Here is an 11,750-nt window from a genome sequence, read left to right on the forward strand (position 1 = left end):
ATCCAGGGAATACAATAGAATAACAAGTGTTACTTACAGTACAAAGTGCAATTTTTGGATGATCTTGGTTAAAATTTGAATGCATCCAATGTTCTATTTGAGCTCAATTTTATGTAAACCTATGGATTATTATACAAGGTCCATCAAAAGTCTATAGCATTGTAAAAAGGTCTCTCTCAAACTCGAGCATAGAATTTATGTTCTACTGGTTTCTAATTATATTTTTCCTTTTCTGCCTTTTCTTCAGGTCCATCATGAGTGAGAAATGGGACTCAAACTCTTCAGAAAACTGGCATCATACTTTGAGTGTCAATGATACCAGGCATTATCTGTACTCAGATACCAATATTACCTATGTGAACTACTACCTCCACCGTGCTCAAGTGGCAGCGATCTTCATTATTTTCTACTTTCTGATCTTCTTCCTGTGCATGGTGGGAAATACAGTGGTCTGCTTTATTGTAATGAGGAACAAACATATGCACACAGTCACCAATCTCTTCATCTTGAACCTGGCAATAAGTGATTTATTAGTCGGGATATTCTGTATGCCTATTACCCTTCTGGACAATATTATAGCAGGTATGTTGAGTTGTGTGCAGTGCAAGATGATATGAGAAAATGTGTGTCCCCTCTCCCTGCAGCCATGGCTGGGTCATCCGTTCATCACAGTTATGTAACTTACAAGATGATACTCCAGTAAATCTAATATCCACCCTACATCATGCATAGTCATATTATTGGCTTAAATAATAGAATTTGCTTAAAACAGTTCAGGGCACATATAATATGGCAGAAATATTATTAAGAATACTATGAGATATAAAGTTCAAGAAATAGGTAAGTGTGATTTTAACTGATTCGTTGTCTTCGATCAAATATAAATAGATATTTAGACCCTCTTATGGTTAGCTAGGGAAATTTCCGACAGTTTTTTTAAAAGATTTTATTTATCCATTTTTAGAGAGAGGGGAAGGGAAAGAGAAAGAGAGGGAGAGAAACATCAATGTGTGGTTGCCTCTCACATGCCCCTTACTGGGGACCTGGCCTACAACCCAGTCGTGTGCCCTAGACTGGGAATCGAACCGGAGACCCTTTGGTTTGCAGGCTTGTACTCAATCCACTGAGCTATGCCAGCCAGGGCAGATTTCCAGCAGTTTTTGATGAAAGATGAAGCAGAATTCCCAAAGATTTCTCAAAAAAGTAGAAGTTTCATCAGTGGTAAATTCCATGTCAACATGAGTAATGACTAAGTACTACCCTAGGGTGTTTCCTGGCCTGTGTTACTTCTTCCATGACACTACATGATAACCTCTGAAAGTGCAGGAATATGTATCTCCAACGCCCAGCTCAGTTGGGGTACATAGTGCCTGCTTAACAAATACTTTTGTATTAATTAATGAACAGTACTCAGGATATTCATATTCCCATCTGTAAGGAAAAAAATGAAGTGATAGCAACACACCAAAATTGTAAAGCAGCACAAGCCATCTCAGTCATCTTTTTATAACATTGGACATGAGGTCACTAAAGAATACCAGGTTCTGCTATAGAATTTACCTGTTTCCTTCTTTTCTTTGGAGTGGGAGCTCAGAATGCCTCTTCTCTCACTATGCACTGCATAGACCATGTGTCTTTGTGGTGTTTATCAGTAAAAAACAATATGAAGGATGTATAGTTTCAAAACACTATGGTAGACAAAGAGTGAAAGAATTGATAAAAATTAGCATTATTGTTCTCAAGAAACCTATTTATGAAAAAGAAATGCTCTCAACATTCTCTCTCTAAACATTTATAATTAAATTATTTAAAAAATTTCCATATAGAAAGAAAGAAGAAGCTTCTACCCTTTGCGACAGCATGGATGGAACTGGAAAGCATTATGCTGAGTGAAATAAGGCATGCAGTGAAAGACAAATACCACATGATCTCACCTTTAACAGGAAGCTAAACAACAAAACAAACGAACAACGAAAATATAACCGAAGACACTGAAATAGAGAACAGGCTGACAGTGACCAGAGGGGAGAGGAGAGGGAATTTCAGGGGAAGTGGGGAAGGGTTTGAAGGAACTAGTTACTATAAAGGACAAAAGAACAATAACAAGGGGGGAGGAGTTGAAGACAGGAGGGAGGTAGGGAGGGTGGGGGGGGTGGGCTGGGATAGGGGTAAAGGGCAAAAAACTGTACAAGAGGTTTATAGAACAACAATTAAAATTTAAAAATTGTACAAATTCAAAAAAAATCTAAATTTAAAGTGAATGATATACAAAATAGTATATAAAATGTAATTGATATCCCGGTTTTAAAAATTCATATATATTACCCTTCCTTACCTTTAATTTGCATTCCCAGGAGGCAGCCACAGTCAGCAATTTTTCCCTTTATTTTTTGGTAATGACATGTTTTCATTATAATGTGTTATCTTCACACTGTAGAGCTGTAATTTCCTTTTCATAACCCTCTTCTACCAGAAGAGGTAGTTTTCCTCTGCAGACTCCACTGTAATGACAGCACAGGGACAAAAGAACATAAGCCCATGGAAACTGCACGACAGGTGCTATTGAATGTGAAGCCGGGAAAACAGTAAGACTGGCTGATACACGTGCACACTCTTTCCTCCTCTCATTCTCTTGAGTGTAATTAGTGTTTGGTTAAATCAGTGTTCAGTGTATACATTCCTATTATTATATGTGTCTTACCCCTGCTGAGCCAGATAGAGTGCTGTGATAGCAATTTCTCTACCAAAAGATTTTTTTTTTGTTTTCCTGGATTTGAAAAAGGCATCATATTTTGATTTGTTTCGTTGTAGACGTGTACCTGTCGGTAGCATGGTCTCAGCTTCTCTTCTAGGAGTGTTGATTTCTTGTCCATACTTTCAAACATCGGAGGTAACCTGTAAATCACATCTTCCTTCCTGGAGATACCCGCCAGGTGCTCTCGATGTTTTGTTTCTATCCAGGCATAGTGTCCTCCAGGCGGGGAGCTCACCTCTCAGGCCTCTGTTGTCAGGATGCCATTTCTTTTTTTCTTGGTTTATTTCCCTGTTATCTTCCAGAGAAATGGTCAATTGAGATTAAAATGATAGAAATCTTATAGATCTGCAAATATCTTTATTCTGCCCTCATATTTGACTACTTAGCTATATAATATATTCTGGGTTAGACATGTTTTCCCTCAAAATATTTGAAGAGATTGCTCTACTGTTATTTCTGAGAAACCTGATGTTACTGCTGAAAAATCCTATGCTATTTGACTTGATTTTTACTCATAATTTGTATTTGGTTTTTCTTCTTGGAAGTTCTTCAGGCTTTATCCCCAGTGCTCTGAATTTCAGGCAATTATGACTTGGAGTGTCTTTTTTAAATTTCATGTATTGTGGCGGACACAAACTAGGTCCTTCAATCAAAAAATAAATACCCTTCATTCCTGGGAAATTTTCTTGTAGAATTATTTCCTGTTTTTATTTAACCCCTACTAATCTGATATTTGAGATTTGAATTTCTCCCTCCCCTCTTTATTAATCTTTTTTCTTCCATTTCCTGCTACTTATGTTCTGCTTTCAAAGATACCCTTTACTCTTTCTTCCAGACTTTATGTTAAGTTCTTCATTTCTGTTATTGTATTATAAAGTCTTTGAGCTATTTTTATATTCTGTATGTTTCTTATATTCTCATGCATGTTTCATGGATGTTATATTTTTTAGGTTATTCATAATAATTTGTGTTTCCTTTTTATTTTTCATCTACCTGATTTATATTGGTTTTCTCTTGTATTTCTTGTTTCCAGTTTGTTTCAGACTTTTTAATTTAATGTTTACTTAATATCCACTGCTACTTAGCTGCTCGTGCATCGGAAAGAGGCACTGTGTGTCTGCCTTGGACTTCTGCATGTATGGGCATTCAGGTTAGGTCCACCCTCAGCTTCATTAGTCTGGGCTATTCATTGGGAAACCCAGAGATTCTTAGGAGGATCACTGTTCTTAGGAGGATCACTTTCCCCAGAATGCAATTCTCTGATCTACCGCCATAGGTATGTAAGGCTGGTGGACTGTTGCATTCTAGACCGAGTGTGCCAGCAGTATTACATGCCGAGTGTGTGCCTTCATTTAATTCTGCATCACTGGGACCCTCCTCCCCCTGTACCTAGAGACTTGAGAGTATAAAACCTCCATGCCTCCATCTCTTCTGCCCACCTGGGAGAAAGCCAGTGGCATCTGATGGCGGTTACACATAATTCAGCCAGTGGTGTTGTTTGCCCAACTTTACAATCAGTTGTGTCTTCCACCTCGGTCTCTGTGGATTTATGTTCTTTTTGTCCTAGTACTATCATTTCAGTGGAGTTTGGTGAGAGAAATGAGATAACGTTGCTTATTCTTCCATTTCCAACCAGTGGCTATACACATTCTCTTTTGCATTTTTTATTGAAAAATAATACTGTACAAACAAACCAGTTTCAGGACTGAGAAGACATGCTTTCTTTTGGTTTGTTCAGTAGAGTCACTCAAGCACCTATTGCAAAATGGGATGAATGGATGATAAGTGTTTGGTTTTTCGAAGATATGTTTGGATTATTTAGGTTACTGGAAATATGTTTAACTAGATATGTAGGGATTAGCTATATTTTAAAAATAAATCACAAAGTATTTTTGAGTTAAAAATTTTAAATATGAGAAATATGTATCATTCATCTTTTGGGAGACTAGAATATCTGTTAGTAGAAGAATAAGTTACTTTCTTAACAGCAGATGGGTGTTTAGAATATCAAACTGCTATAATGATTTTACTAATTTACTTGTGAACATTCTGGTAACTGAGGCTCACTTAAGGAGGAGTTCAAATAGCCTACTTTTGTTCATGCAAAGTGCTCTTCTAAAACTAGATCTTAGCCAGCTCAGGCTGCTGTAGCAAAGTGCGATAGAGTGGGGTTGAGGCTGAAACGGCAGGCGTTTATTTCCTCACTGATCTGGAGGTTTAACACTCAAAGTCAGGGCGCCAGCATGGTCAGGTTCTCGGTGAGAGTACTTTTCCTGGTCTGTGGACCACCCTGTTGCTGTTTGTTCACGTGGCCTTTCCTCAGTACGTGAGTGGAGAAAGATGTTTCTTGTCCTCTTCCCATAAATCCTGTTATGTGGGCAACACCCTCAAGGCCTCATCTAAACCTAATTACTTCCCCAAACCAAATCTCCAAATAGCATCACTTTGGGGGTTAAGGCTTCATTATATAAACTGGGTGTGTGGGGGGAAGTGGGCACAAACAGTTTTTGAATAACAAACGATTTTTGTGCTAATTTGTCTAATTCCATTATATATCAGTAAATATTAACTTAATCTGCATGTAGCATCTCAATTTATGGGGAACATTGCCAAGTTAGAATACTGATTTCCTCTTGTTTTATTCATTTAAAGAGTATTATTATTATATAAGAGGTGGTTGTCTGGACTCTGGAACCACACTGCTAGGGTTCAGATCCTAATACAATGCTAAGCAGCTGTGTGGGAGGCATGTGATGCTGGTGTGTTTGTTACCTAGTCTGTATCATGAAGTGACTAGTAAAGGCTTTGAGAGCCTATTGTAGGGGGTTAGATATATTAATAGATAGAAAGCACCATTACAGTGCTTGGAATGTTGGAACTGCTATACAAGTTTTGAGATTATTATTAGTGTACTAAACATAGAGCTTCGAAGATACTGATGAAAATAATGGGAATCATTGATTGTTCCATAGATATCAGGTAGAAAACTTTTATCAGTTTTTGTTTCATGCCTTTCTGTTTATTTTCAGTGAAACTTTTGAAGAGTGATTTTTTTCAAAAGCTAACTGTTCCTTTTCCCTTTCAGGGTGGCCATTTGGAAACGCAATGTGCAAAGTCAGTGGTTTGGTTCAGGGAATATCCGTTGCAGCTTCAGTGTTTACTTTGGTTGCAATAGCAGTGGATAGGTAAGTCGGCACCCAAACGTGAATCCAGGAAAATGGGTGTGTTTGCATCTAATCTACCTAGCCAGAGAAAAATGTACGGTCTACTTAGACTGGGTTGTGTATATACATGAGAGAGGACATGTGAGGCCTGTCCAGAAAGTATCCAGCCACATAGTGTGAAAAATAGAGACGTTTATTTAAGAAGATACAATATACAAGAAACATTGTACACAGGAGAGTGATGCCTCAGTCCCCTTCAAGGTAGGAACCTTGGGACCTCACACAGTTCTCCCAATCACTATCAGCTGCCCTATAGTATTTTCCTGAATCTTACTGACAGTCTGAAATCTCTTTTCTTTCAAAGGTCATTTTAGTTTTGGGAAAAGACAGAAGTTGCCGGGCACCAAATCTAGACTGTAGTGGGGCTGTGTCACCTGGGTGATTTGATGTTTCACCAAAATACTCTGCATGAGACATGATATGAATGGGTGTGTTGTTATGATGAACCTGCCAATCACCAGTTGCCTATAGCTGTGGCCTTCTAAATCATCCGAATAGTTTCTGTGAAGGAATGTTCAAGCTTAATGCAAAATTTGATGCAGGTTTATTGCTCTATTCACTCAATTATTTTGAATGTGATGGCCACACAGTAGACATGCTCACTCAGTGGCATCTATCATTTCCACTGACAGTGAAGTCGTTCATGCCCATTCCAGTCTACTCCCCTTGGCTGCCAGGTCACATCGATGTTGTGTAAACTGTTCTCATTAGAGTAACGATGGCTGGACATTTTCTGGATATATACATATACATATATATATGTGTGTGTGTATGTATACATTTTTCTCTCTGGATATATATATATATATATGTGAAAGAGAAAAATAAGATGTGGTATAATTGTTGACATCATAACACTTGGTAGATTCTATTTTTAATATTAACTTAATGTTTCCATAATTATTCATAATGTTTTAATCTATAAGAGCTTACCATATACACCTAGTTTATTTGTTTTGCAGGAAAGGAAAATAGAATTTAAACATATCCTAACCATTGTACATCAAAGATGTTTTTATATTGTTTCTAAGTTTATTATATGCTTACTATTATACTACATTATTTTTTGCATATTGCTTATTTGTTTATAATTATATGCATTTTATACTAGTAAGTAATAGTAGTACTATTACTAAGTAATTTTAATGTTAATGTTTATAATAGATTTTATACTTTAATTATATAATATATATCATCTTTACAGCGAATAAAAGCCTAAAATGTCCTTTTCATTTTCTCCTTGAATCTTGAGTTTATCACTTATATTCCACATTACATTTAGTATTAATCGTTTTTCACTATTTCTAGCATGCCTTCTGAACAGAGATTTAGAAATAAACATTGCTCTTCATTTCATTATAAAAAGTACATAAGGTTAGAATATTAAATAAATTGTACTATATTTATTTGATGAATAGCTATATGGTGGTTAAAATTAATGAGATAGGTCACCATATATCAAAATGCATAAATTTCAAGAGCATGCAGTCTCAACAAAGGTACATAATAATACATGCAACGTGGTGCCATTATATCCAATTTAAAATGTCACAGAAGCAGGCTAATACTATGCATGCACAAACAGTTTGGCAGTAGGGATGTATATCAACTTCAGAATTTTGGTGGAAAGAGGAATATGACTAGGATAAAATAAATCTACCAAGGGAATTTTAACTGTATCTGTAATGTTTTAGGTTTCTTAAAAAACATGAGCATTTGGTCACCTGCTGTGGTTTAATTCACAATGTCACTGCCTGTCATTCCATCTGTGCGTCACTTTGCAATAGTTTCAGTCATCTGTTGCTATATAATGAGTCACCTTCGGAAAAAAACCACTTAGTGGCGTAAAAGGGTAGCCATATTTATTATGTTTATGAATTTATGATGTGAGCGGATTTAGCAGGTATCGATGACTTCACTGGTGTTGAATTTCTGTTTTGTTAATTTTCGCCTCTCTGAATACATATACATGTATTATTGAGTGAACACATAAATAAAATATTTGAGGTTCTCATACTTGGTTTACAAAAAGTAAAAATATCTAGAATTGTGCCTGTGAAGTTATCCACAATTTAACAGTGAATAAAGGGGAAAATTCACTGATAAGAAGACGAGAAGAAAGCTTGGAGGTTAAGACAGAAGACCTCGTGCATGCAGTGGTTCTAAAGGACAGCAGAGCAGTCGAACTCAAGGGAACTAGTCCTTGTATGATGGTATGTCAGGTAAATTAATGTGGAGTTGTTGCTGGACCCACGTAAATGCTCTAAGTTTTCTTACCTGCAAGTCTGGAAAGTGATCATTTTCATAACATTTTAGTGTTATAGAGCCATCACAAAAAAGAAAGAAGATTAAATAGGTGGTAGTACTTCAAAAATATAAAATGTTAACAATTGCTTAATGGTATAATTAGAATTAACATGTGTATCAGGAATTGTAACATCAAGAATCACAATAACAAAATAGCAATAAAATGAATCAGACTAGCTCTACATACTGATGTTGAACTTTCATGCCCACCAGGGGACAGACCACTGGGAAAGTTCCTAATCGGAACTCACAGTGGAAACTCTTTTAGACTCTTATTGCTGTGAATCAAGTCACCAAATCACATAGCGGCTTAAAACAATAATTCTGTAGTATTTCTCCTGCTCTGTGCATTGTCTGAGTGCCCCTTGTGGTTCTCCCGCTCAGTGATTTGTAGCTGAAATCAGTCCTGCTGCAGCATCACCCCGGGTGCCAAACTGGGCCTGGCACCTCCTCGGGGGCCGGTCTCTCTTGCCCCAGGCTCTTTCTACACACAGCCTGTCACCTGAGCCTCTACAACCTGGTGGCTGGCTTTCAAGAGGAAGCATTCCAGGTACAAGCCCCAATATGCAAGTATATGAAGAGCCTCTGTTTGTGTCATGCTTGCTAATGTCTCATTGGTCAAGGCAAGTTACGTGGCCAACCACACAGATAACATGGGAGAGGACCACAGAAGGGCATCACGGAGAGTTTAAGAATATGAACCCTGGAGCTAAACGACCTGTATAAAAGTCGTATGTAATTATGGGCAATATTTTTACCTTTTCTAGGCCTATTTTCCCATCTTTTATGATGAAACTTCAAGAGAGAATTCATGCAAACCAATAGAACAGAAGGAAACAGAGTACTACACATTTATGTTCAATAACTAATAGTTACCCCTATTACTTTTATTAATAATAGTGTCTGATACACTCCACTTATTTGTATTTTGAATAGAAATTTATCTCATAACAATGTCAGAAAATGGCGATGCATACCTTTCTACCACTAATGGTAACTTTCCATGTTTTTGAGAAGAACTTAGGAATTACTTAAATTTATATCACAACTCAGTCAGAAGTTAGGAGGCACTGCCTCAACTGATATTTGCCTTTAATTGCAGGTTCCGGTGTGTTGTCTACCCTTTTAAACCAAAGCTCACTATCAAGACAGCGTTGGTCATTATTGTGATCATCTGGGTCCTGGCCATTGCCATCATGTCTCCATCTGCAGTAATGTTACATGTACAAAAAGAAGCATATTACCAAATAAAACTCCATTCCCTGAATAAAACCATGCCAGTCTACTGGTGCCGGGAAGACTGGCCACATAAGGAAATGAGAAAGATCTACACCACGGTGCTATTTGCTAACATCTACCTGGCTCCCCTGTTCCTCATTGTCATCATGTACGGAAGGATTGGAATTTCACTCTTCAAGGTGACAGTGCCTCAAACAGGCAAGCAGAACCGGGAGCAGTGGCACGTAGTGTCCAAGAAGAAGCAGAAGGTCATTAAGATGCTCCTGATTGTGGCCCTACTTTTTATTGTTTCCTGGCTGCCCTTGTGGACTCTGATGATGCTCTCAGACTACGCCGAACTGTCTGCAAATGAACTGCAGGTCATCAACATCTACATCTACCCATTTGCACACTGGCTGGCTTTTTTTAATAGCAGCATCAACCCCATCATTTATGGGTTTTTCAATGAGAATTTTCGCCGTGGTTTCGAAGATGCTTTTCATCTCCAGTTCTGCCAAAAAAGAGCACAGCCCCAGGAAGCCTATGCCCTCAGGGCTGAAAACAATGTGGTCATAAATACATCTCATCAGTTAGCTCATAAACATACAAATCAAAACCCACATGAGGAAAATTTGCTTTAGAAAAAGTGCTGAAAACCCCAAACAGGAATTGATGGAAGACTTAGGAGGAGCTACCCGCAGAAATGAGATTTAATAAAGAGCAAATGTGACTATTTCAACTCTACTGTGTTATATATTGAAATACTGTTGCTCTCTATGGCTTTGTACTTCAATTGTTTCTGAGAATGTTCCAGAGGAAATATGCATGGAAAGCCCTCTCTGAAAATAAGTAAACAAAATGGTTGTATGTTCATAACCAATCTTATGATACATAAAATATGTGAAGTGACTAATACGTGAGTTTTCCTGGATAAATCCACCTTCTAGGAACATATATCAAAGCCTGACCTTTTTCAACTTAACCCTTTCTGTATGAGACAAGCATGTGTATTAAGTCTATGGATGCATGCACACTGAGTCTCCAGTTGGTGATAAAGAGGTAGCTCTTTGCATGAGGTCGCATTTTTGTCAGTTCTTCCTTTGCTTTTGTATTAGAAATTACAGACTAAAAATCAATTATCTGCACTTTTAAAATATCTTTCTTAGAAATAAGAAGCACAGTAGCAAATAAAGGGACATTATATTTCTTCGTATTACAGGTTGATTTTGTTTGATTTGAAAGAGTAAAGTTGGTAAAATCATAAAATTGTTTCATAGGAGTTATTGTTGGTTTTTTAATATTTTTATAAATGAAGTTTATGCTCTAGCTGAGCCCATGTTTCTTATAGAGGTGATTCAGGACCCAATTTAATTCCCTTGTTAATAGAATCTCTGACATAAAAAAAACAAACCTTTCAATAATGGAGAAGTTGGCAGAAAAATGGCAGCTCTCTTTCGAAGTGCTTAAGCAGAAATGCTCAACAATCATCCTAAGACTCCCATAAAGTCTGTACAGAGCAAAACCAATTATTCCAGATTCCCTACTGAGCACAACATTTAAATTCAGCACTCCTACTGGTTTAGTAAATGAGTACTACTATTATAAAGAGAATTGCAACCACTTGGATTCTCCTGTGTTACAATTACATTGATCATAGTTGTAAATGCAAGCTTTTAGGGTGACATGGGCCCCTAAAAATTGGGAATTATAAAATAACAAATAGTCTGGCAAATAAAAATAAATGTCTAGTCTTGGAACTACTGTGTTTTTCCAGTCATTTTTGTAGCTCAAGATAAAAGCTTTTCAACATCGTAGACTTTGAGAAAATAATTGTTGAGTTTTAGGTTGAATTAAGTTGTGTGACATTTGAAAATGCCAGTGTCACTTTCTGCAAGTCAGCGAGGGTGACTTTTTGAAGTCTTCTTGTGCAATCTTTCAAATTCAGGTTCATTTCTCTAATATCCAATTAAAATTGTACACTGAAATACAGTGCAAGGAGACAGAGAAAGGTTTGATTTGGCCGGGGCAAGAGGACTTGGACTGGAGAGCAAAATCTCTGAACTCTCCCCTAAGAAGCAAAAGTAGTGAAATTTTATGTAGCTAGGGAGTGGGGAAGAGGGTATTTCATGGAACTGAGTGAGAAGTTTATGTTTCTTCCATCTCAGATAGTGACATTTTGTGCCAACAAACTTTTGGGCACAAGCAGATGGTCACAATTTTCTTAAAGGCATTCCTTCTGCACCATA

The 11,750-nt window shown here is 37.3% G+C and overlaps 1 protein-coding gene across 1 annotated transcript; it reads left to right on the forward strand.

The window, feature by feature from the left end:
* The first annotated feature begins 254 nt into the window (after positions 1–254).
* On the forward strand, positions 255–10,145 carry NPFFR2 (neuropeptide FF receptor 2). The gene is made up of 3 exons (XM_037150170.2): positions 255–582; positions 5,841–5,940; positions 9,389–10,145. The coding sequence occupies exons 1-3, from the start codon at positions 255–257 to the stop codon at positions 10,143–10,145; spliced, it is 1,185 nt and encodes a 394-aa protein (XP_037006065.2).
* Positions 10,146–11,750: the final 1,605 nt, after the last annotated feature.

Source organism: Artibeus jamaicensis, unplaced genomic scaffold, assembly GCF_021234435.1.
Source record: "Artibeus jamaicensis isolate MK-2021 breed Jamaican fruit bat unplaced genomic scaffold, CSHL_Jam_final scaffold_1031, whole genome shotgun sequence".
Taxonomy (NCBI): domain Eukaryota; kingdom Metazoa; phylum Chordata; class Mammalia; order Chiroptera; family Phyllostomidae; genus Artibeus; species Artibeus jamaicensis.

What these genes read in the sequence shown, in the direction of transcription:
- NPFFR2 (XM_037150170.2), top strand. Translation starts at nt 255, where the DNA reads ATGAGTGAGAAATGGGACTCAAACTCTTCAGAAAACTGGCATCATACT. An exon ending in TCTGGACAATATTATAGCAG is followed by an intron (nt 583 to 5,840) that starts GTATGTTGAGTT and finishes TTTCCCTTTCAG; the next exon opens with GGTGGCCATTTGGAAACGCA. An exon ending in GTTGCAATAGCAGTGGATAG is followed by an intron (nt 5,941 to 9,388) that starts GTAAGTCGGCAC and finishes CTTTAATTGCAG; the next exon opens with GTTCCGGTGTGTTGTCTACC.